At 44.3% G+C, this 27,133-nt stretch overlaps 1 protein-coding gene across 4 annotated transcripts in view; it reads right to left on the bottom strand.

Annotated features, from left to right (window-relative positions):
• Positions 1-27,133, bottom strand: part of smarcd3b (SWI/SNF related, matrix associated, actin dependent regulator of chromatin, subfamily d, member 3b) — a 48,474-nt gene that overhangs the window by 4,778 nt on the left and 16,563 nt on the right. The window contains exons 1-10 of one of the 4 annotated variants that reach the window (XM_024392965.2): positions 25,002-25,353; positions 11,941-12,131; positions 10,161-10,250; positions 8,574-8,616; positions 7,114-7,236; positions 4,132-4,254; positions 2,898-2,993; positions 1,075-1,176; positions 336-497; positions 5-102 (exon numbers count right to left, since the gene is read on the bottom strand). In XM_024392965.2, the coding sequence (XP_024248733.1) occupies positions 5-102; positions 336-497; positions 1,075-1,176; positions 2,898-2,993; positions 4,132-4,254; positions 7,114-7,236; positions 8,574-8,616; positions 10,161-10,250; positions 11,941-12,131; positions 25,002-25,079 (1,106 nt within the window). In that variant the 5' untranslated portion in view covers positions 25,080-25,353. Of the gene's footprint in view, positions 1-4; positions 103-335; positions 498-1,074; positions 1,177-2,897; positions 2,994-4,131; positions 4,255-7,113; positions 7,237-8,573; positions 8,617-10,160; positions 10,251-11,940; positions 12,132-24,385; positions 24,515-25,001; positions 25,354-27,133 lie in introns of those variants that run through there. The other 3 variants (XM_024392967.2, XM_024392966.2, XM_024392968.2) reach the window with 3 other exon arrangements.

The raw sequence follows: 27,133 nt of genomic DNA, 5'->3' as shown, positions 1-27,133 counted from the left end.
TCACCTGATGACGTGGTTGATGACGATGGGGTCAGGGGGCAGGAGGAGGTTGGTGAGACGCTGGGGGATCTCCGAGAACTTGAGCCGCGGGCAGTCAAAGATCTGAGAGGAAGACAGTAACATCTCAGAATAAAGGCCTAGCACCAGAGATGGGGAAATGTGTGTCCCGCAAAATGGCACTATAGTACCTATTTAGTGCACTACTTTTGACCAGGACCAAAAGGGCACCTATGGGGTAGTGCACTATATAGGGAATATGGTGCCATTTGGGACGTAGGCAACAACATGCAACAGCTAACACAGTAACAGAGGAGAACTAGAAGAGTGTTGTCAACCTGCTGAAAGTACTTGTCACAGTTGATGTACTCCTTGTCGTGGGAGTCCTGCAGCTTGTTGGTCTTGACGTACTGCCACAGGGCCTGGATGATACAGGAGCGGGTCTGGGTGTGGATACCCAGCAGGCGAGCAAGACGAGGGTCCAGCTTGAACTGGGGGGGCTGGGGAGAGGTCAGAGAACACCATCATTACTAGCCCAGACAGAAACTAGGAACCTCAGACAGAAACTAGGAACCCCAGACAGAAACTAGGAACCCCAGACAGAAACTAGGAACCCCAGACAGAAACTAGGAACCCCAGACAGAAACTAGGAACCCCAGACAGGAACTATTACAACTGCCAGATGACAGCTGCTTTGCGGACACATTTGACACACTTCTGAATAGCTTTTAGCCTCATGTACAACTTTCTAGGAAAGCACATGAGTGGACAGCAATGTGAATACCCACTGGGCAAAAACTGGTTGAATCAACATTGTTTCCACAACATTTCAACCCCAAAATTCAATGTGATGACGTTGAATCAACGTGGAAAACGTATTGAATTTGCAAAAAGTCATCAACGTAAGAGATTTTCATTTTTCCCCCACCCAACTTTTAACCTAAATCCAATGACAGTGTGAGGTGACATTTTTTTGGTTGAATTCAAGTTACCTGACAACTCAACCAAATGTAAATCAAAACTAGACATGGAACTGATGTCGGTGCCCAGTTGGTAGTGTCTCTGTGGCGCCCTCACCTGGTAGTCTAGCATTAGCAGCAGTGTGCAACGAACGCTCACGTCCCCTGGCCTCTTCACCTGGAAGCCATCAGTCTCCTGGGTGGTGGGAGTGCGGTGCCACTAGCAGGAAACACAGAGACAAAAACTCCACCTTGAATACCACCTACAGGCACCGGCCACGGACTTCCAGAACATTCTGAATGTTGTACATACAAACGTGCACACAAAGACGATAAAAGAATAGAGAACCAAAATGTGTAGACTTTGAACGAGCCTTTTGCTCTCGACCCTTTGAGTTTGTTGTCTTTTGGAAGGCTGAATCGCTGTAAAAGAATAGATCATGCATGGCGTGGTAAGGAACTGACTGAACTACCAAGACAGCAGAGGGTTGATCATTTGTTTTTGCAGAGTCGCTAACTCAAATGCTGCCATTCAAAAGGAAATGATGGGTCAGATTGAAGATGGCAATCTGCAGAGATATTATGGGAACCTAACAAGAGCATGGCTTATCGAGTTGAGACTGTACCCTACCCAAATAAAAACCTGTGTTTGGCATTACAGTCGTTACGATTACATTTTGTCCTCTGTTATCCGGGTCTCAAACCCTCCCCGGTATTTTATCTATGTGGAAATGTTAGTTGAGTCTGCCTCTTACCTTCGCTTTACTGGTCAGCAGCTGAAAAGAAAAACACTTAAAGATCCCTGCATTTCAGTGCATTGTAGCCACTTAGCATGCAACACCGGGAGGGAACTGGGAATGCTTTTCTAGTTCTTTACCCACTAACTCAATGTAGGGTTTACACAAGTATGTTTTCATAATTGTGTTGTGGTACTTCAGGATCGTGAAACATTTTCTTAAAATGGACAGATTCATTCAAGCAAAGATTTATCTATGCCTTGTTATCCTTGCTAAAATATTCGAAGGTATTCTCTAAGGTGGGAAACCTTGAGAACTACTCTTACCTCGAACACTCAATTAAGCATTTTGTCGATTCATAACACGTCCAGCAGTGCTGTGTGAACTTTATTCCCGTGTCAAAAAACAGGATTTCTCTCCAAACCATGTTTTTACTATTCAAAGGTCACAGAACTGTATGGTTGGAACCCCAGACATCATTGTCTGGTAGAATCTTCATTCTCTGATAAAGTGGATTCCTCGAGATCCTAAACCCATTTAAATCCTCAAATTAGATGTCATAAACTCGCTATATGAGAGTAATGAGCTCTATATGACTGGCTGTGTTTCTACTGAAAAAGATCTGTTATCGGATGATGGAATCAGCCAGCTAACTGAACAACAGTGATGTCAGGTCTTCCAGTAGCCAACAATACCAAAATAGGCTAAATACATGAGAATAGTATTTTTCTTCTTCTGTGAATCATAACTAAATACAAACCATCTGGTATCACTAAACCACACATGTAGCCAATGGCCTAATCTTGTACAGCGGGAGTGCAGGAATATTGTGAGCTGCATTGTAACTAAAAGATACAATGCCAAAAGCATTTTGTGGTTAAAGACTATGGTTAACCCCTCGTTTGCCGAAAACCTGCTGAATAGATCTGGATGAGGCTGAATGGCGGGACCATAGAATTAGAATGAATAGAACGGACATCTCCATTCAGGTTAATTATGCCATAATGGGTGGACTGGGGTGGACTGGGTCATTTTGAGGGTCCCCAAAGCAGTAAAGCACAAAGTGACTACAAAAAAAAAAAGACATTCCATTCTCATTCTATTTCTATGGATGGGACACAGACAGGGTAGAGGAGACGAGAGCGAGACAAGAGAGGACAGAGGGTTGTGTACGGTCAGTGGTCATCAGGCAACATGAACTCACCTCTACCAGGTGGTTGTCAGGACCATACAGGTCTTTGTCCAGCTCGATCACCAGGCTCTTGAAGAACGAGGAGAATTTCCTCTTCAGCTTCCCAGGCTATGAAACAAAGAGGTGGTGAGTTAGTTTAACACGGACAGAACATTTGGGCTGACATGAAGATTTGAAGAGTGTAACAAGCAAAAACTCTCACTCACACACACACACACACACACACACACACACACACACACACACACACACACACACATCTATATTGTGGATAGGGTTTCCCCCTTTTGTAAACCAGTTTGATGTAGTCTGATCCTGTCTTTTTCCTGGCTACTGAACATCAGTTTCCGGGAGTGATTCCAACTAAACCACTACGAAGACCTGTCCAACAACACCTGCCTTAGAGAACTTGATATATGCTGTTGTCATTGACTATAGCAACATTTCTTGGACACCAAAGCAGTGATATCATTGTATCTACTGTAAGCCCTAGGGGGCGGCCAAAGACGTAGAAGGAGACCACATACAATGTGAAAACAGGATATTCTCATGGTCTTCCTCCTTAAAAAGTTGATTCCAAATATTTGTGGGCTCTAAAACCTCAAAATGGCTGTGAAATGACAACCCCGCTTGGAAACTGATGAGAGCATTTGAGTCGAGCCACCATTTGAAGTCGGGCTAACTCTGCAAAAGCAATCTATGGTCATCTTGCTTTTCCTGCCCCAGGCATAATCTGTGTAAACATTTTGCGAAACATTGATCCTTTCTCCGAAGGTCTAACTAACCAAACAACTCTTGCTGCTGACTGAAGTGGCCCGACGGTGGAGTTGTGGACATATGTTAGAACTATACAAGCCTGCCGTACATTACTGTGGGGCAAACACACCACAAAGCAGCTCCTGGATCAAAGAGCTAGCAATTTTCATACTTGGTTGACGGATTAAGGCATGGTCTGTTTTTATTAAGGTATTTCACTGTGGTCAAAAGTCATTTTAACCAACCATGCTGCCACATTCAAATACCAACCCCCAGAAAAAATGTCCTGAGGAGAAAATGAAATTGACCTAGTGGTAGAGATACAGTTGAAAAATAACCGTTCATAACCACCAACATCCATAGAGGAGACTATACAATGAGAAAATAGGAACTAAACCAAATCAAAGGATATATCGCTGAATCAAACAAACCAGTAATGATGAATTAACACAGTGGCATTGCATTGTACTACATTGAGTAGTATACTCACATCATCCAGCAGCTTCCCCTCAACCCGCAGCTCCCATGATGCAATACTGCCATCTGAGTCGTCAGCGTCAGGCTTGGCAGGGTTGAAGGTGTTGGAGATGTACAGCCTCAGTTTACGCTTTTGCTGTCAACACAAACCCAAAGACACTGTTGGAACCAGCGGTGAATTCTCTACACATCAGTCTTGGCACTTTGGTACTAGTACAGTGCATTCGGAATGTATTCAGACTCCTTCCCCTTTTCCACATTTTGTTACATTATTCTAAAATGTATTAAATTATGTTTTTTCCTCATCGATCTACACACAATAACCCATTAATTACAAATCGAAAACATAAAAAAAATATATATATTTAAATACCTTATTTACATAAGTATTCAGACCCATTGCTATGAGACTCAAAATTGAGCTCAGGTGCATCCTGTTTCCATTGATCATCCTTGAGATGTTTCTACAACTTGGAGTCCACATGTGGTCAATTCAATTGATTGGACATGATTTGGAAAGGCACACACCTGTCTATATAAGGTCCCACAGTTGACAGTGCATATCAGAGCAAAAACAAAGCCATGAGGTCGAAGGAATTGTCCATAGAGCTAAGACACAGGATTATGTCGAGGCACAGATCTGGGGAAGGGCACCAAAACATTTCTGCAGCATTGAAGGTCCCCAAGAACAAAGTGGCCTCTATCCTTCTTAAATGGAAGAAGTTTAGAACTACCAAGACTCTTCCTAGAGCTGGCCGCCCGGCCAAACTGAACAATCGGGGGAGAAGGGCCTTGGTCAGGGAGGTGACCAAGAACCCAATTGTCACTCTGACAGAGCTCCAGAGTTCCTCTGTGGAGATGAGAGAACCTTCCAGAAGGACAACCATCTCTGCAGCAGTCCACCAACTGGCCTTTATGGTAGAGTGGCCAGACGGAAGCCACTCCTCAGTAAAAAGGCATATGACTGCCCGCTTGGAGTTTGCCAAAAGGAACCTAAAGACACTCAGACCAAAAGAAAGAAGATTATCTGGTCTGATGAAACCAAGATTGAACTCTTTGGTCTGAATACCAAGCGTCACATCTGGAGGAAACCTGGCATCATCCCTATGGTGAAGCATGGTGGTGGCAGCATTATGTTGTGGGGATGTTTTTTAGCGGTAGGGACTGGGACACTAGTTAGGAATCAGGGAAGATGAACAGAGCAAAGTACGGAGAGATTCTTGATGAAAACCTGCTCCAGAGTGTCCAGAACCTCAGACTGGGGTAAAGGTTATTCTTCCAACAGGACAACGGCCCTAAGCACACAGCCAAGATAACGCAGGAGTTGCTTCGGGACGAGTGAATGTCCTTGAGTGGCCCAGCCAGAGCCCGGACTTTAACATCTCTAGAGAGAACTGAAAATAGGTGTGAAGTGACGCTCCCCATCCAACCTGACAGAGCTTGAGAGGATCTGCAAGGGAAGAATGGGAGAAACTCCCCAAATACAGGTGTGCCAAGCTTGTACCGCCATACCAAAGAAGACGAGGATGTAATTGCTGCCAAAGGTGCTTCAACAAGGTACTGAGTAAAGGTTCTGAATACTTAAGTACATTTTATTTTTCAGTTAAAAAAATATAGAGAGTCGCTAAAAATTCTTAAAACCTGTTTTTGCTTTGGCATTATGGTACTATGTGTAGATTGATGAGGGGAAAAAACGATTTAATCAATTTTATAATAAGGCTGTAACGTAATAAAATGTGGAAAAAGTCAAGGGGTCTGAATACTTTCCAATTGCACTGTATGTACCAGTATCGTAATGACTTACATAAACTGAAGAGTAAAGTATCGTAAACTATACAGTATAGTGTAGTGTATATTATAGTACATATGTAAAGTATAGTATAATATATTATACCGTGTTGGGGAAGCTACTCTGAAAATAGTTCACTAAGCTACCAAGTACTTCACACTGGAAGAAGTTAAGCTACGCTCAAGCTACCTTTAAGAAAAATATAGTTTACTTAACTAAAGTTACTTTAAAAAGTAGTTTACTACATCCAAACTACTTAATGAAAAACAATCATATGTAAATCTGAAATGTCAGAGACTACAAATCGCAAGAACAGATCACTTTGGGGTTATATGTTAACAGAATGTGAAATTTAGCCTATTAAACCCAGAAGTGAGAATTAGGCAGGTCTGATGCAAAAAATAAAAATAAATGATTGCCTATTCCACCCATATTTTATTTTTGAACAAAATGTAGTGTGTAGTTCCAGTAGTTAGCTACACCTCTACATGGCAAGGAAGTAATTAACTACTGAAAACACTACCAAGATTTGTATTTAATTCAACTACCATCAAGCTACTGGAAAATGTAATTTAATTACTTGTTGAACTACATGTAGTTCACTACTCCCCAACACTGGCAGTAAAGCATAGTATTCACTGAGTGTACTAAACATTAAGAATATCTTCCTAATATTGAGTTGCACTCCCAACCCCCCTTTCCCCTCAGAACAGCCTAAATATGTTGGGGAATTTATTCTACAAGGTGTCGAAAGCGTTCCATAGGGATCCTGGCCCAAGTTGACTCCAATGCTTCCCACAGTTGTGTCAAGTTGGATGTCCTTTGGGTGGTGGACCATTGTTGATACACACGGGAAACTGTTGAGCGTGAAAAACCCAGCAGCGTTGCAGTTCTTGACACAAACCGGTGCAGCTGGCATTTACTACCATACCCCGTTCAAAGGCACTTCAATCTTTTGTCTTGCCCATTCACCCTCTGAATGGCACAAATACTTGATCCATGTCTCAATTCTTTAACCTGTCTCCTCCCCTTTATCTACACCGACTGAGGTAGATTTAACAAATGACATCAATGGAAGGGATCATAGCTTTCACCTGGATTCACCTGGTCAGTCTATGTCATGGAAAGAGCAGGTGTCCTTAATGTTTTGTACACTTAGTGTACTATGGTATAGTAGTGAGATACTTTAGGCCTATTATTTGTTACCTTCATGGGTCTCTTCAGGGCTTCCTGGATGTCCACCCGTTTACGCATAATAGTCTGGTCCAGTTTACGTTCAAAGGCCAACAGGTCCATGTAAGCCTGGGACTCCGGGACCAGCTCACGGATCTAATCGGGAGGGTTAACAAGAACCAGTTATTTCAGTTAGTGTCTCTGACAGGCATGTCCAATGCTATACATCTTCATTGCTTCAGGATTTTTTAAAGCTATTATCCAGTAAAATTCCACCGATAAAATGCCCAATATGACAATAAGTTGTGGCATTGAGTTATATGTTTGAGCTTTGGTTACATTAAGGCACGTTAAGACATCCTGCCATCAAAGCATGCCTGTTGTCTGCACTGCAGCTGTGACTGTATTCTCACAAGCCAACATTTTCACCCAAAATATTTTTGTCCTTCTCTAACAGAAGGAGTGACACCAAATGAAGGTGACAGAGCCGGCAGTAGTGCCCACAGGACCTGTGACTGCCCAGCACCACTCACTAATTGGTGCACCAATCCAGCATTTAGTGCTGCTAAGTCCGCATTTGAAATGCAGACGGTGCAGCAGAGCCAACCCACCGCCCCTACACAACCCGCCCCTACCCTCCCTGAGGGAGTCGGCACACTGCCAAGGCTGCTTACCAAACTGGGCACAGACTCCCAGACTCTCCCACTGCATTTACCTCTCCCTTGCTCTTTCTCTCCATCTCTCTACTTGTCTCTCCCTTCATTGTTCCCTCGACCATCTCATTCCTTCTCTATCTGCATGTGTCTGTCTGTCGCCAGGTTGAGGTGTAGCGCAGACAGAGCGCAGTGGCGGACATTCCCTGTCCCTGAGTCACCGTTGTGGCGCCTGAGTCATGCAGCTATCGCTATTCCCTGTGTCTGGCTTGTGTTACGATAAGACTACAGAGACGCCTATATGAGCACTACGGGGCTCCAGTCCACGGTCACCAGCAGCAGCCTTCACAAAATCAATGGCCAACCAATGCAACCCCAGGCTGGGCCGGGCTGAGACAGGGCAGGGGGTGCATGGAGGGGAGAGCGGAGGCTGTGGCTCAGGCAGGGAGAGGACAGCGGCTCGCCGTGGGTTTCTTTCGCCCCGGCTGGGACCACACACTGGACGCGCCCTCACCTGTGGAGAGATGTGCCCGCTCTAATGCCTTGTCCGTTGTGTCACAAATCGCTCTGTTTCCTACCAGTCTATTGATTGTTCCAGTCGGGAAAATATGATCAACAATTGAAAAGCGGCGCCCACCGCCGAGCCTGCGCCAAGCCTCTGATCACCCGGGCATCTCCTTTCGCTCCATTTCTAACAACACATATTCATCTGCCCCTCCGAGCCCTGAGATCAAAACAAAACACACACACGCTTTTTTTCTATTCAACAGAGAATCGATAATCGCACACACAAACACTCGGGTAACGTGGGGGGGGGGAGCAAAATATATGCAATCTCACCCTCTGTGGAAGAATCTTGTCTGCCATTTTCCTTCTCTTGGCGCTACAGAGAGGGAGAGAAAGACGGAGAGAAGAAGGAAAACGAGAGCATGTTACTATGGTGACTGATAGTGTAGAGCCCAGGCCATCTGCTAAAATCCTGGGCCACATCCAGCACCCCAGTGTCCCAGCTGTGTGTGTGTGTGTGTGTGGAGTGCGCATGTGTGTGCATGTGTGTGTGTGTACGCAATGCGGATGTGTGTATGTGTTTTCGGGGGGGATCCAGCGAAGGCAGGCGTACGGTATGCACACCTGGAGAGCAGGCACCCGTGGCATTCAAAGTGGCACATCAAAAACCTCATGCACTAACCTCTCATGACTTCAATGTGTCTAGACTTCTCTTCATTGATAGATGGTGTGTATGTTCGTTAGTGAGTTTTGGCTCCTATGCCAACTGTGGCCCACTCCGGAGCCCAATTTGCTATGTGACCACCAATTACAATGCTTCCGAACCCGGCTTTCTTCTTTCGGGTGAGAAAAAAAACAGACAAAACAGTTGCCCATTACCTTTCAGCAGCTCACAGACTTGTCAAATTCTTTGGGTATGAAAAAGTACTGAAAATGTATGGAGCGATATTTCCATTTCCTGTCTTGGAGAACATTGTTACGACACCTGACGGGTTACTTATCATGGGTACCCGCTAAGGCCAATGCGGTGTGCTGGTTTGGTTTAGATGCCTTCAGACTCTACTTGGCTGTCTTGGTAGCGTCTGCAGCTGCAGTCTGTGCCTTCTCAGTGAACTTTGGCTTACATGCTTTTGTTATTTCTTTTTATTTTTATTTTTACAAATCGTTTATCCCCGAAACAGTCGTGCATTGTTAATATTGGGCCCAGATACTGATTTGAGAGAACAAGTTTGAAATAGTATACAGTGTCATGGATTTGTACTCTCTCAAGCTCCTCTGCATATCTGGTTCGAGTCCAAGGGAAGCCATTTTGGAAGCGTTTAGTACACCATAGGACAGAGATGGATATGTATAACGGTTTGGGATAGATACAGTGTGAGGAAATGGGAGTGCTGTCAAACTGTATTAGACATTGGTATACCAGCAGGGATCTGATTCTCACTCAGAAATCCTTTAACGGGGTAGGGCAAAATAATGATGGTTTGTTAACAGGCCAAATAGTCAAACACATTAGAGCAATATCGGGGTCTGGGTTACATTTCAAAGGGATCTAAGGGTCTTAAACTGGGAATCAGTCTAGAGATCACATCTTGGCAAAACAGAAAAAGGTGTAGTTGATAGGAGAGGTTAGGAAATCCTTTGGTGTTAAGCTGACATTCCTAAAAGAGACAGTATAATTTGTTCCCATCATGCCATGCTTCAATCTTCAGCATGCATCAGCACATTCTGATATACCTTTATGCACACCTGGTTAAGCTTTCCTCATGGGGAGACAAACACAGGGGTTTGTTTGGGGTTACATGTGGGGGTGGGGTGACCGTGCCTACACTAGGAAGTGCTAGGGTCGGGGGTCAGGGGAGAGGGCAGGGGGGCGAGAAAAAACGTGTGAAAAAACGGACATGCAGCAGAATATACTCCTACTTTGATCCGAGCGTTGGATCTGATTGGGCATCTCTCATGTCCATCTGCCTCGCTGGCATCTCATTGGCTCCGGGGAATCCCACTGGCTTCCTAAGGGTTGATGGGATTTGAAGGTGGTCCGATTAGAGAGGTTGGTTGGTGTGGCAACACACTGGTTGCAGCAAGCAGGATGTCTGTTCTGAAGGACACACTCGGTGGTCGTGTGTGCATGTATGTGAATGGGTGCGTTAGTATAGGTGCAAGTGTTTCGGTAGTATGTACAGGCAGCAGTGTGGGGGGTGCATCTGTGTGCATGCACACACAAAGTGAGAGAGGAGGACATAGTGGATCCTGGTTAATCAGTGGATCTGGGCGTCTCATTGGACCCTTGTCCAGCAAGGAAGGTTCTCATTGGACCACGGGGAATCATGCTTCACTCACTTCAGTGTTTCAGTGTTTAAATGACACACTAATAACAGGCAGACACACTGCTAATAAACACAATGGGACAAAGACACAGAGTAGCACACAGAGGAAAAGTGACAAGATAAGCAGAGAAAACGTCCCGTCTATGGTTCTGGATCCAGGTAGTATTGATGAAAGTAGCTTGTGGGCAAACTGGGCATATCTGAATGCTTCATGTAGGCAGTGGGCTTTCTCTGTAGAGTTGAATATCTCTGGTGCTGTAGCTGCACCTGAAACTTTTTTACGACTCAGTATGGACTGTCCTATAACTCTCAGCCAAAACACCCAGCCTATTGTCTAATGGATATACTGCAAAGAAGAATCGCATTAAAACTGATATTTGACTCCACTGCAATTACACAAAACTATTTCTAGCATCTATGTACATTTACATTTGAATATGGCCCATTTTTCGAAGCACTGGCAGGTTTGTGTGGGTAGGAAAGTTCTGGCTCCACACGACAAGCTCACGTGGGTCTAGGCAATGGCCATATGGTCTCAATGACACTGAAAACGCAGGTGGCTGTGCTCTGCTGGGCAGTTGACTGGGGAGGAGGCCGTCGACTGCCAGAGGACAAGCATGCGCTTTCCCAGAGAGAGTGTCACCCACTGGGTCACCCTGGGCCATCGATCAGGCAGGGAGCCATGGAGGTGGGGGTGGGGGCACAGGACAACATTTCCCTGGTCCTTGTTTGACAAGACTGCTTAATTGTGAGTGGATCAATTGCACTGCAGAGAGAAGAGTGCATATTGATCTACTCTCTAGTAACCATACCTGGCTAAATCACCTCCCGCACAAATTACTCACGAGTCATAACTGTTGGTCTAGATGTGAAGCACAACACACTCTGTGGTTGTTCATGGCTTGTTATGATTATTATTGGGATAGACTGATTTGTTAAGGGGGAGACAATGCATTTACATCCCAGAGCCCAGGTCAGCTCTCATTCTCAAGAGTGTAGATGGTAGACAAAAATCTGCCATGGCAGCTAACAGCTAACAGACCACAAAACAGACTGAAGACAGCGGTCATACATTTGGCTAAACTCAACCGCTCAATGTAGATGAAGGGGTGAGCAGTGTCAGACACAGTAGTGGTTGCAGTACCAAAGCAAGCAGAAGGGGGAGCCCACACAGAGATACTCACAGCACGACAGGAGTGACAAACACTCTGTCTGATAGATGCAGGTGGTGAATTGCAGATATTAAACACAGAAACATGACGAGAGGCATGGAAAAAAACATGGCTAGGGGACAAACCACAGACACAGAGCCATGCAGTGGTTGACAGGGGACGGGGGTTGGATCTTGGACGGATCCTGGCCGTGTGACTCACTTTCTGGCCCGGTTCTGGACGTTCTGCTGTTGCTGGACCTGCTGGGAGGGGGCAGGTCTCTTGCGGCTGGGCTCCATGACCGGGGCGGGTAGGCCGGGCCGCACCGCGGGGCTCCCACCGAACGGGGGTCCGGGGGGGCCCATGGGAGCACCCTGGTGGGGCATCCTCGCTCCAGACGGCATTCCAGGACGCTACGGAGAGGCGATGGAAGACACAAGGGTTAGTTACTGCACATATCAAATACACAGACATCACGGTTCGGTAAGTAGTGTACATTCATATGATTGGACTGGATCAGGTGTTTTAATGAAGGGCTGGAACAAAAGCCTGCACATACTGATGCCTTCCAGGATTAGGGTTAGGGTTCCAGGACCAGGAGTGGAACCCCTGGTTCATTTCCTAGCCCAGGTGCAATTTACTCCGGTGATTCCGTTAATAAGACATTGAATGAATGAAATCAAGTCTCATTGTATTAATTGTGTGTTGATTACTTTTTCACTCTCTCATCTCTAATTCTTGGTGATAGAAAGAACACTCAAAATATATCCTGAAGAAAGGGCCAACAGTGTTTCCTAACACACACACACACACCTGCCGGGACATTAGACTGAAGCCAATTGTCCAAACGGCTAACAATCTAGCAGTGTGTGTGCTGTTGTGTCTGATGCCCGGGCCCCACTAGCAGAGAGAGGCCTGCCTGGCAACCTTGTGAATCCTGGGAACAGCTGGGTGGCCCAACACCTGTGGCCATCTGTCTGTTGGTCAGGCTGTCTATCTGTCCCATGGCAACAGCTGTTGTCCCAGGAAAAAGTCTCTGCTCGATGCCTCAGCTAACTATCTGACTAGAGACGGAATCAAAAATGGGGGGGGGGTGTATGTAACCCAAAGAGCTACCCAATAAGAAAAGAGATCCCAAATAGCTACCCGAAGAGAGGAGAGTTCTGTGCAACAAGCATGGGAGAAAATACAAAGGAACGTGGTTCTATCTCCATTATGTTACGACATCAACGCTCCATGAGATTAGAAAATCAATCACTACATTTCCTAAAACGGTATTTCCCTAAAATTGTTGACATGCCATTTGAGACTGTGGTAAAGCCAACAACACTACAAAGGAAACACTACATCATTTTATGCCAATTCTAATAACGGATTTTGCTTTTCTGTGTGGTTAATATTGTATAATAATAATCATTCCACAAGGAGGAACTGTGTCACATAAGTTATTAGCCTCACTCAGAGAATGCAGTGAAATAACCAATCAGGGTTGGGGAGTAACGGATTTACATGTAATCTGTTACATGTCAGGGATTACAAAAACCTGTAACTGTAATCCGTTACATTACCAGCAAAAATGTTGTAATCAGATTATAGATACTAGATGATTACTTCGAGGATTACTTTTAAATTCAGAAAGGAGGTTTGCAGAACAAAAATCTTTGAACCATCTCTGTTTTCTCAATGACATTCAAATCAGCATTGAAAAAAGGCGCAAGTTCAAGTTTAAGTTTGTTCCACCTGAGAGAGTCTGACCACAAGTCAGAGACCACTATGATAACACACCAAATGGGTTTGATGGATCGTGGGAAAAGAGCAGGAATAGGCTTTTGTAGGCTACAGTCCAATGTCTTCCAATGGTGCGACTGCTGTTGGCCAAAGATGATCCAACTTGAATAAAGGCTTGGAGGTGAGGATGACAGCAGTGGTGTCGTCTACAGCGATACAGATATCACTTATTATTGATATCTACATAGCGCATTGATGTGAATCACACTGCTGCTCTCTCATTTAGCTATTTGCGCCTTACGGATTGTGGTTGTGGTGGATGGCTGCTCACAAATCTAAATGTGTATTTGAACATTAATAATGGTTCAATTCAAGAAGTTTAAGCTTCCTATCAACAGCTGCACAGTGGGGATCGAAGCCTATGGAATAAAAGTGGGGCTTTCACTCCTCAATCTAATTCATGCTGATCTTTCTTTTTTTTTATCGATTGGCCTAATGGACACATGCTCAAACTCGCACACTTTTGATAGACTTAAAGGGGGCAATCTGTAGCCTCGTGAACTTAGTTCAACTGTCACACTCCATGAGAATCCAAAACATGAGCTTGTTTTTCTCCAATGTTTGTAAACATTGTAAACATAAACAAACACTGTATAGCCTCATAACATCAGGTTAAAACAATACTGTTGATACCATGGATGGTCAGTCCTTGCATCCATAACACTGTCTATTAATCTGAGAGTGGTTACATTTCTCCAGGCCCATCCCTCAGTTTTTTTAATACCAAAACAGAGGGATTTCCCCTTTAAACAGCTGCATATTATCAAGATATCAAAGTGTCACCAACAAAAAGTTCAACAATAGTCCTATAGCAAATCCTGCATATGGCCTTCATTTTTCACATGTAAAAGCACTTTACAGTAGTGCACAAAGCATGCCATTCAATGAGAGCAGCATTTATTTTTCAACTCGAAATCAATGAGCACAAACAGTCCTCCATGACAACAAAATCATAAACAACCGAGTTGGGCTGGCTAATAAGTCCTTAGTTTTGGGGTTATGCTCAGGTAAAACAATTTGGTTAATCTATACTTCCATATTTCCAAGTCCTATTCTTGAAGATCAAGGGGTATAACATTTATTGGAATGACTGGAATCCTGATAGACTTTGGTTAACGATAGAATTGAATCGTATTATTGTATGTAGTAGAAAGCTATGGGTTAGAAGAAGCCTACATAACCAACCCATTAAGTGAAATTGAACATCCATATCTGGCCAGCTATGTAAACGTTACCATACATTTTTGTATTCTTCTAATGCCTTTTAAGGGGGAGGTAATCTAAAAGTAACTGAATGTAATCAGATTACGTTACTGAGTCCCCCCCCCCCCAAAAAGTTACGTTACTGATTACAATTTTGGACAGGTAACTAGTAACTGTTATGGATTACATTTTAGAAAGTAACCTACCCAACCCTGTAACCTATTCTTACATACACCTCCTGTCCTGACTCCTTCAATAGCCACTTCTTATTCATAACAAATAGATGAGAGAGGAGCCCTTGTGATCTGGCAAACAACCACCTTTACACCTTCGTATCGAAGTGGTCTCGGTAGGAGAGTTTAAAAGCCTCCGAGACTGCATCCCATATGGTGCCCTATTCCCTATATAGTGCATTACTTTTAACCAGAGCCTTAAGAGCTATTTGGAACCACAGCCCTAGTTCTATTATCAGTCAGATAGTGAAGATTTTCATTCCAAAAAGCTATATCCACCCATTTTTTTTTCATCAGAAATGATTGCGTATGGATACCTTCATGTGTGTAAAATATTACTATTCTCCGATTTTTTATTTGTAGATTCTAAATGTGTATTAATATAGGGTTTGTTGCAAAACGCTATACAATGTTTGTATCCTGTATATTTGACTGTGATATGTTGTTGTCTCACCTAGCTATCTTAAGATCAATGCACTAACTGTAAATAGCTTTGGATTCATTCATGTGACATGTCTCGTATTGATTTCATTTTTGAAACACTTTTACAAATATTGATGTCACAAATGTACCATTTGTAGAGTTCAAATGTAGTTATTTGTTACATTTGAATCGCATTTGAATACTACATACTTCTCTGAGAGTGAGGAGGATATACGGCATTTTGCATCAAAACATTATTTGTCTCTTTAAAATGAAACCATCAAGTGATAGATTTCAAAACAAATCCATGTCAGTCATTGAACAACCCCATGCCACGATTTGATGGTGAAGAAAAAAAACACACCAATCTTTCTCAAAGTTATTTTAAAAGCAACATTTACAACGTTTGTGAAAATGGACATATAGCGTTTTGGAATTAAATTCTTTAAGTGGTTCTGCAGAATGGTGCCCTGATGGCTGTGAAATATGGCACCTCGCAGAGTAGGAAATGGAGTGACAATGTTACCACATTACTGACCACCACCTCCCTAGTTCTCCTGGGAACAATAACAGACAGAACACAGTAACAGGCCATATACGACTAGCAGTGTACTGCCAAACAAAATCTCTGGGATCATCGCCTATCACCCATGCTTAATTAAACTAGTGCTTTTGACATTTCTCATTCCCCCGTAGGTGAAATAGAGCAGGTTTTCTGTTGTGAAAACAAGATAATCCCAGTTGGTGGGTATTGGGAGAAAAGCGAATATACTGTATGCATGTCGACTATCAAAATCAAACAAAGACACGTACTGACATCTGAACAAGCGCTCCCCAAACACTCTGAATCATCAACAGCACTCAAAACAATATCAGTTTACTCCTACACTTATTTGGTTGAGTGACTGTGTGAAATAAGAGTTGTGGGAGACGTTGGGAGCAGACAGAGACGTTTGCGTCACTACCGTGACCCCGGGTTCCCACTGGGCACACCATGTCATTGCAACGTGGATAACTAGGTAATATTTGGTTGAGACGTTGATCAATGAGATTACAACCTATATTTACCCACTCAAAAAGACAGCCAAAAGTTAGTTTGAACTTCCAATGTGTTTTCACAATGCTTTCAAACCATCTAAAAGCACAACCAAATTCCAATGGAAAGACCACGTCCGATATTTTGTTTGTTTATACAACAGATGAATGTGTTTTCACTGTGCTTCATCTAAAAGCAGAACCAAATGACCTGGATGCAGTTGAAATTACATTCAAAGTAAATGATGCAAATGATCAATGCCGTTTAGGAATCTGCACAGATCATTACAGCAATTGTGAAGATCTCCACAGACCTGCGATGACCTATACACTCCATCTTAATCATGCACGCTTACACGGAACCTAAACCGGCTGCGTGCGTGCGCCATCGTGCATACATTTATTTTGCCCCCCCCACACCAAGCGCGATCACAACATGCAGGTTAAAATATCAAAACAAACTCTGAACCAATGACATTAATTTGGGGACAGGTCGAAAAGCATTAAACATGTATGGCAATTTAGCTAGTTAGCGTGCACTTGCTAGCTAACGTTAATGTGTCCTATTTAGCTAACGTGCTGTTGCTAGCTAATTTGTCCTGGGATATAAACATTGAGTTGTTATTTTACCTGCAATGCACAAGGTCCTCTACTCCGACAATTAATCCACACATAAAACGGCCAACCAAATCGTTTCTAGTCATCTCTCCTCCTTCCAGGCCTTTTCATCTTTGAACTTATATGGTGGTCGCATCTAAACTTTCATTGTATTACCACGACAACCGGCAACGCAGTTCGTCTTTCAATCACCCACGTGGGTATAACCAATGAGGAGATGGCACGTGGGTACCTGCTTCTATAAACCAATGAGGAGATGGGAGAGGCAGGACTTGCAGCGCGATCTGCGTCAGAAATAGGAATGACTTCTATTTTAGCCTTTGGTAGCGCAGACACTCGTTGGCGTGAGCAGTGTGGGTGCAATAATTGAATAACATGGATTTCTAAATGTATTTTGAGACAGTCGCGCACGCGACGTGTCCGGTCTGGTCAGCATGTTATATGATAACCTACACTTATGTTTGGCTGAGTTGGAGACATGAATCCAACATATCATGTTTTTTTTAACTTGTCGACCAGGCTATTTATTGTATTTCAAAAGTGATTATTGAATGTTTTTTCTTTGTCAATGCAACCAAATATTAACATCTGAAGGAGATTTATATTCCTCTTAGATAGTTCCATCTGTGCCACTGGCATTAATTCAAGTTGGTCTAAAAATGTATAATTTATATGTTGGATTCACGTCTCCAATCTCAACCAAAAATTGAAGTTAAAGAATAGGACTAAATCAAAACAAACTTTAAATGCACTTCAAATAAAGTTTGATTTGATTGAGTTCAGTAACACTAAATATCATTACATTTGAAATCAACCAGAGCTTGAAACCCTATATAGCCTATTGTCTATTTTTAGTTCAAATGGGTTGAAACAATAACTGTTGTTGACTTTGCAAACAGTATATAGGCCTAAATAGTATCATTGATGATATATGGCTTATAGAGAGAGTATGGTCACATTTCATTTGCTCTGTTAAACCTACCCTTTGGAATGACTTGGAAAGCAACAATGAATCTATTTTGTTTTTAAGTGGAGATCTCTCCACTATCATTCTCACAATAGCACTAATAATCAGTGACAAATACCATAGCTAAGCAGGGTTTGGTTAAAAATCTGGACGGGAGACAAAATGGTAGCTTTAGATAGATACATTCTCCAGTAGGAGGTGCTGCCCAGCCCATAGTTTTTTCTTATAGTGTATATAAACGTTCTTTTTCAAATCCAAAGTATTTTCCACGTGGATTCCACGTCACAATATGTTGACAAATTACGGTGAAACAATGTTGATTTAACCAGTTTCTGCATAGTGGGTCACCCCTATTTCCACCCTGGGGCTGCAGATGTCCCTGTCAGAGAGTTCACTGGATGACCAAACATGCTCTTTAAACATTAACAGAACGCATCCCAAATGGCACCATATTCCCTTTATAGTGCACTACTATTAACCAGGGCCCATAGTGCTCTGGTTAAAAGTAGTGCACTATATCAGGGCTTATGGTGCCATTTGCAACCATAATAACAGCAGGCCCACATGGGGAAACAGTTGCAAAAACGGCAATTTTATGACCAGCGTAACTTGAGGAACAAATGGCAATGGGCATACAGGGTCTCTACAATTTTTTAAAATATATTCTACGCTCAAAGTGTTCAAATAACACCAATAGCCACAGCCATGCCATAGTGTGTGACTGTGGCTTTAAATTTCACATGACCTAGTGCCCTTTAAAATGTACACGGAGGAAGAATGTCAATGACATGCATGTCTATCTCTCCTAGCTCAAAGTTGAGAAGAGATTGACTGCATCAATATTGGTCTTTGAACGAGGCGTTGAAGGTACCGGTCTATCTGTTTGGACACTCATCGGTATCACACAAGACATGCAACCAGAGGTCTCTTCACAGTCCCCAATTCCAGAACGGAGGCTGGGAAACAGTATTAAACAGAGCCATGACTAAATGGAACTCTGCCACCCCAGGTAATTCGAGCTAGCAATAAAACCAGATTTAAAAATTTTTAAAAACGGGGACTGTGAAGAGACACAGAAATGGTTATGCATTTGGTATTGTATGAGGTATGTGATACGTGGTTGGGATACGATTGTGATATGTGGTTTTCTCACCTGGCTATTTTAAGATTAATGCACTAACAGTGGTTTGCTCTGGATGGGAGCATCTGCTGAATTGCTCATTTGTAATGTAAATGTAGTGCTATGTATGTATTTTATTTGTTATGTTGTTTCCTGTTTGGACCGCAGGAAGAGTAGCCGCTAATTGGGGATCCTAATAAGTACTAAAATAATGGAGGCCAGCCAGTCAGTGAGGCGGAGAGAGGCTGTGGTGCAATGTCCATGTCCTCTCCCAGTCACAGTCACACAGGTGCTGCTGTCACTCTGCAGCCTGGGGGCTGGAGCCAGGAAGGGAGGGAGAAGCAGATGTGTGGTCTCTCTGAGGCCTGGGCAGATAGAGACAGAGAGAGTAGCTCATGGCATGGACAGACCGGTAGGATTGTCGAGCTGCTGCCGGCCGAGAGTACTTAGCACCTCTGAACACAGTACCGGGCGCAATTTGCAAACCGATTGTACGTGTAGAAAACGGGCAAAAATGACATCCGGTCTCTATAACACACCGCAAGCGAATAAACGGCGTGAACGAATGCCCCCCTACTGTACAGACCGACAATCGGTCTGGTGAGTTTCCTCCATAACTTTTAACATATCTGTGGGGGTTCTGCCATGTGGATGGATATCTGAGACCTGTGATGGACTCTGTAGGAGAGGTGATTGGATTTGGAGAGGCCACAGTGAAGTTAACCCACAGAACTAAAAATGTGATTCAATGGACTGCACTGTGGATGATTCCTTGGACTAAAATCTCTGGGTGAGGAAAAGCCACTGAGGCATTTTATCTGACCCACAGCTCACCGCAATGGTGGAGAAGCTCAGTAATAGAATCTTCTAGGAGGGCAGGGCAAAGTTCACGATAGCAGTCACACACACATACACACACTCTTGGGCTTATCCATGTCTCCCACGCAGAGCGCTGAAGGGCCTGTATCCCCCCACAGACAAAGGCCCTCTGTGACCTCCACATCTAAACCTGTACAGGAGGAGGAGGAGAGAGGCTCCAGTTCTCAGGGCCGCCTACCAACCAGGCCTCCAAACCCATCTCCAAGAGACCTCTCCCCCACACTGACTGAAACACACACACACACACACACACACACACACACACACACACGTACACATTCCTGCCGGAGGCTGGAACACCACGACCTTCACAGCTCCACATCCGTGCAACAGTGTATGTGTCTGTTTCTGAAGGAATGTGGCTGGCCTTTCAGATGTTCTATCTCTGGAGGGAGGGTAGTGTTGTCTTTACCTAACTGTGGTAAATGTTCATCGGGTTGAGTCTCAAACGGCACCTTTTTCCCTTTATAGTGCACTACTTTTGACCAGAGCCCTATTGGACTATACCCTATGGGGAATCGGTTGCCATTTGGGACGCATCGTGGGAGTGAAACAGAAAGTAAAGCGTCACTGCTCCCCACAAACTAACAAACTTGAAAGATTCCTGCCCATACGTCAAAATATTTCCCTACTCGGCAGTCTTCACAGTGAGCCGGAGTCTCGTAACTCGCCGGCATTGCAGTGAATATGATAATCAAGACGATTCCACTCCTTCAAATCTATTGAGAGAAGAGGCAGGTATGAAGGAAAATAAGCAGGTGAAATATTTGGCCTGGAGTAGTGCGAGAGAGAGGGAGACTCACATCAAGGTTAATTGGTCTGTTGAGAGGATAGTCATCTGGCTCATCCATCGCCTCTGCTCATTGTTTCCCTATGTCTGTGCTGGGTTAAACCTTATAGAGCCCCTAAAAAGCCTGAACATAACCCTGGCAAGGTACTGTACCCTTGCCCTATTCCCACTACAAGATATGAAGGAGAGTCTGAGTGGAGAAAGAGAACTCTACTTTTCAATTCACATGACATCCTTGCCTTACCTTTCGTTGTGGCTGGCAACGTCACATTCTTGGTCCGCAGCTCAAATGGACCGTGAATATCACAGTAGCCACTAGCCAGTAAGCACAAACTATTCAACAATGACTGAAAATGTTCTTCAAAACCGTATTACACTCTTGAATAATGCAACAATTCACAAGCATGTAAACTCAGCAACAACAAAAAAAAGTCCCTTTTTCAGGACCCTGTCTTTCAAAGATAATTAATAAAAATCTAAATAACTTCACAGATCTTCATTGTAAAGGGTTTAAACACTGTTTTCCCATGCTTGTTCAATGCACCATAAACAATTAATGAACATGCACCTGTGGAACGGTCGTTAAGACAGTAACAGCTTACGGACGGTAGGCAATTAAGGTCACAGTTATGAAAACTTAGGACACTAAAGAGGCCTTTCTACTGACTCTGAAAAACACCAAAAGAAAGATGCCCAGGGTCCCTTCTCATCTACGTGAATGTGCTTTGGGCATGCTGCAAGGAGACATGAGGACTGCAGATGTGGCCAGGGCAATAAATTGCAACGTTCAAACTGTGAGATGCCTAAGACAACGTCGCCTATGGGCACAAACCCACTGTTGCTGGACCAGACAGGACTGGCAAAAAGTGCTCTTCACTGACGAGTTGCGGTTTTGTCTCACCAGGGGTGATGGTCGGATTCTCGTTTATCGTCGAAGGAATGAGCGTTACACCAAGGCCTGTACTCTGGAGCGGGATCGATTTGGAGGTGGAGGGTCCGTCATGGTCTGGGGCGGTGTGTCACAGCATCATCGGACTGAGCTTGTTGTCATTGCAGGAAATCTCAACGCTGTGCGTTACAGGGAAGACATCCTCCTTCCTCATGTGGTACCCTTCCTGCAGGCTCATCCTGACATGACCCTCCAGCATGACAATGCCACCATCCATACTGCACGTTCTGTGCGTGATTTCCTGCAAGACAGGACTGTCAGTGTTCTGCCATGGCCAGTGAAGAGCACGGATCTCAATCCCATTGAGCACGTCTGGGACCTGTTGGATCAGAGGGTGAGGGCTAGGGCCATTCCCCCTAGAAATGTCTGGGAACTTGCAGGTGCCTTGGTGGAAGAGTGGGGTAACATCTCACAGCAAGAACTGGCAAATCTGGTGCAGTCCATGAGGAGGCGATGCACTGCAGTACTTATTGCAGCTGGTGGCCACAACAGATACTGACTGATACTTTTGATTTTGACCCCCCCTTTATTCACATTATTCCATTTCTGTTAGTCACATGTCTGTGGAACTTGTTCAGTTTATGTCTCAGTTGTTGAATCTTGTTATGTTCATACAAATATTTACACATGTTACGTTTGCTGAAAATAAACGCAGTTGACAGTGAGAGGACGTTTCTTTTTTTGCTGATTTTATGTGCGGACCACAGGCAGCTTGGTGGCACCTTAATTGGGGAGGACGGCCTCATAGTAAGGGCTGGAACGGATTCAATGGAACGGTATCCAACACATGTGTTTGATACCATTCCATTCGCTTGGTTCCAGACATTGTTATGTGCCGTTCTCCCCTCAGCAGCCTCCTGTGGCCCAGACAATTAAAGGGTTTATTTTCTGGTCTGTAGGCTACACTTTTTTTTATTTTAGCTTCAAGACAAAAGCACAGAGTTGCTATAAGAGCCATGTCTTCATCAAGTGACGTTAGACAATCAAAAATTAACGATTAACCCTCTCATACAAATAAAAAAAGTACAGTGGGCCTACCTCACAACATTACAACAAACCAGGCTTCATTTGTATCATTTTAGGCTTCAATATCATGCAAATTGTGACTGAAAATGTGGGTATAAGTGAATTTACCATGACAAGCTGTTTTATATGGAAGCTCATACCCGCCACCACCAACAACAAAAAAATAAATTGCCTCATGATATGTCAACGTGTACAATTAGTCTGTGCTTCAGTCTGATCAACTGTAGCCTACTGATTAACAACCACAGCTGCAGGTAGCCTAGAGAAGCCTATGCGTTCTGATCCCATCTGGGCCAAGGGAAAAGTAACATCATGTTTTTTTTGTAGCCTAAGCTATGTATTTATAGCCTAAAATAGCCCTATTTACTTGTGTTCTGAGAAAATGCGATCAAATTTGGTTGATATTCACACTTCGGGTGGCTAGGCTACCTAGGCCTTTTTAATCCAAAATGACTGACTGGAATGAATCAATCATCAACACAATGATGACATACTGTATGAGTATTGTTTTAAATGACAGGTTACAGATACCAAGGCCTACATGATGAAACCCTGCATGCAGCGAGCTCAGCCCTGTTAGTTTTTGTTCAATCGCAGGTGTTGTCTTTTTGTCGTGTAAAGGGTTTTAATGTTTTCATCCTCCATAGGGCCAGGAGTTTTTCCAGGAGTTAAAAAAAAACAACATATGAACTGATTAAAAAAGTACCTGGTGCCATCATAGCCTTTATACGGCTGCCTTATTACTATGTCGGCAGGGTAGCCTAGTGGTTAGAGCGTTGGACTAGTAACCGGAAGGTTGTGAGTTCAAACCCCCGAGCTGACAAGGTACAAATCTGTCGTTCTGCCCCTGAACAGGCAGTTAACCCACTGTTCCCAGGCCGTCATTGAAAATAAGAATGTGTTCTTAACTGACTTGCCTGGTTAAATAAAGGTAAAATAAAAAATTAAAATGTCATACTCTACAATTAGGGCCCGGAGTTGGTTAGATTAGCCTATTACCAGATGAGGAAAAACTCTGGGGCCCAGGAAACCTATTGGATAACCTCAGGTCTTTTTTAAAACCTCCCGCTTTGGGCTGGATGTGTCAAAGTGTAGTTCATACATGCATGATCTATGAGCAGAATTACTGTCTTACCTCAATTATCCACGAAGTCCCTCATTTGAAATGGCGTGGCACGGGTTCAAGAAAACAGTCGCTTTCAAACTAGGGATTTCGTGGCTAATTGAGGTAAGGCAGTAAATCCGCTCATCGATTATATGTGTATGAACTACACATTGACACATTCAGCCCAAAGCGGGAGGTTTCAAAAAAAGACTTTCTTAGTCACCAAAGTACCGGAGCATGCCTTTAAATGTCCAATACAACTGATATCATTTCGATTTAGTCATAGGCCTTATAACTTGTAATAGATGGATTTGCGAAGACACAGATGCCCACTTCTGGGACTCGATAAGGAACCATCTCTATGACAGCCTGATGTCTTTGGGTTTTAACTATGTCAGTCTAAACAAAACACACACATTCATAACTCCACAATCACAGCATTCTGCTTATCATCATTTTGTTACCAAAACAAGCCACAGTGGTATTCCCAGGTCAGTTAATACTCCATATGTTATGACAGCAGTGACTAACCTTATGTCTTTCCCCCAACCATGTGAAATTCGCTCACTAATGATTTATTTGAAGTAAGATGAAATAAGCTCAACTTCCTGCATTTCAAGCATTTGTTATCCCCACTGAAGCAAGCTCCAAAAAACATTCATTCAAACCGAAGCCACATGACCATATATGTTCAAATGATCATAGCAGCGTGCTCATCTTACGACTGCTCTGAGACTGTTTTGAATGAGCTGGTCGCTTCCCCCACTCACTGGTTGTCTTTGACTCCAAGCATGCTCAGTGTGCTCTGGTAGTCGGGGGGGGGGGGCTGCTACTAGCCCCACGCTCTCTTCTTTCCTTCTCCCTCTTTTTGTATTACAAATGCCTGTGACACTCTGCTCCCTCTCTCTCTCCTTCCCTCCAGTCTTCAAAAGGAAACGAGTGTGGGATTCAGGGGGACTGGAAATAACCTTCACATTGGACGGCTTTCCCAGCTATCTCGCTCTCACACACAGACCGCATCTGCGCTGTGCCGACGCTCTCGCTCTCCCCCTCATACACACAAACATGCTTGAGTAGTCACACATAACACACGCCGGGGTCTGGTTCTCTCGCTCTCAATGAGAGACAGCGCTACTAGGCTACTCACCACTCCATGGACCAGGAACTCAAACAGTTTGCTCTTGGTGGCTTTGCGCGCTCCCCCTGCCGTCTCCTCCGTAGCCATTTGCTCCGTCCCCTCGCTTCCCCCTGCTCCTACTACGTCTCCCTCTCTTTCTTTTGTCTTTCCCTCTCCCTCTGCCTCTCTTCCCCCTCACCCGGGCGTTCAAATCCCCTCCCTTGCTCCACTTTCCTCCTCTTTGTGCTCTTTTCCAGCTCTCTCCCTCGCCTTCGTTCTCTCTTAACCCTCTCAACCTCTGTGTTTTTGCAGTGCAGCCCTGCCGAGGCTCTCACTGTCTCGCAACACACTTTTTAGTTGAGCTGCCTTTCAGGAGCAGGAGCCCTGCGAAGAGGGGGAGTGGGGGCCCCGGCAGGGGGGTTTGAGCCGGCCCACCCCGCCGGCCCCCCCACCACAGCTGTTGCATTCCATTGGTAGATAAGGGCATGCTGTGTGCCTGGCTGTTTGAGAACAAGGACCGGGAGTTTATCTTCAGTTAGCCATTCCCACCTCCTAGCAACGAGCCCAGAGGCCACGGTCAACCCCTCAGCACAATTGATTCTCAAAAAAGGACAAGTGGCTCTTAAAAATGGGACACACTGTATATTACAAACCTAGGGCACATAGTGTCAAACCTAAATCACTACAACCTATGTGTCCGACTGTTGCCTCTCAAGTAACAGGATCACAAATGTAGCGGAAAAGCCATCTGTCATCTATACACAATATCGTGATATAGATAGACTATCATGGTACCACGGCTTAAAGCATGATCATTGGTCAGCGAGGAAAAGATTCAGACTGTATCCAAAAACAAAGAACAGTTCCTGGTTGGACACAGCTGTGTGCACCACCATGTCTAATGAGCCTGCTAAAATCCGTTCTGCCTCCAAAGCCCACTTCACAATGGGAAAGGGCCTCCTTCAGAACACCTTCACTTCCTGTCTTTCAATGTCTTTGTCCCAAAATGGCACCCTATTCCCTATAGTACACTCAAAAGGTGGTGGACTACGTAGGGACAAATCCCATATCTGGCTTTAGCCTGGCTTTATCCGAGGGGCATTCAGAAAGGTCCAGGGGTTCTCTCCTCTCTTCCCTTTGTTAGATATAGGATGAAGTGGGCCCTAGACAGTGATCCTGGGTCAGTTTTTGCATTTCCCCACTAATTGTTAAGGTTAGGATTGGGGGAGGGGAAGCTGATCCTAGCTCTGTACCTAGGGGAAACTTCACCCCGGAGCCTTTGTTAGTCTGTCTCATGGTCGGGTTACTAAAAAGTGGAGAGCCCTGTCTGGGTTGCAGACATAGCCGCAGGTCATATTTCTGACTCACAGACTCCCCCCTTCCCTCCATCCAAGGGGTTGAATTATTAATGAGTTGATTTGAATGACAAAGCGGCGTTGAAGTAGGGCAGGATCAAAGGGCATCCGGCTTATGACACATGCCAGTTGTTACCATTATCACCAGCAGCTCTGTGATCTGTGGCCAAGGTGAGAAATGGTAGTGGCGGTGGTGGGTTAGAGATGGGAGGAGGGAACAATATCAACCACTTCAATGAATAAAAGGTTTAAAACCAGATGCCCCAGAGTAAAGGACTCAAACAGTTCCAACAAATCCCTGATTCAGACGGATCACAAACCTGACAGCAGAAAAATAAAATGGACAAATAGTTTACCCCGATGCTCTCTGTCGTCAGTCTCCTCCAAAATGGATTTGATGCAAGGGTTTTCTACTGAAATGGCAGGGGAGATGGGAGGGGATGGGACAGCACTGGGGGAGGGGAGTACTGTCTGTATTAAGGGGCATCTAGTTCCCACTTCACCCCATACTCGGAGCTTGGACTTCAGCGGTCTCGCAAGTGAGGGAGCCATTCTTCAACAAGTGACAGCAGTGCGGTTCAGTTATTGTAGTAAAGGGCCAGCTGGTACGTGGGCCTGTAAACGCCTAGGTAAGAGGTCTCAACCTGTGACCTTCCTAGAGTGGCTCTGATCCCTATTGGAGGGAGCAGTGGCACCCAGCACCATTCATCATTTAACTAGCAGGAGGAAACTGAGAAAGATGTCTGCATGGTCATTATGTCAGAAACAGTCAGCAACAGACAGCCATGTTCCAAATAAAAACATACA

The sequence above is a fragment of the Oncorhynchus tshawytscha genome, linkage group LG29, assembly GCF_018296145.1.
Source record: "Oncorhynchus tshawytscha isolate Ot180627B linkage group LG29, Otsh_v2.0, whole genome shotgun sequence".
Lineage (NCBI taxonomy): Eukaryota > Metazoa > Chordata > Actinopteri > Salmoniformes > Salmonidae > Oncorhynchus > Oncorhynchus tshawytscha.
This window is presented reverse-complemented; position numbering and strand designations above follow the sequence as displayed.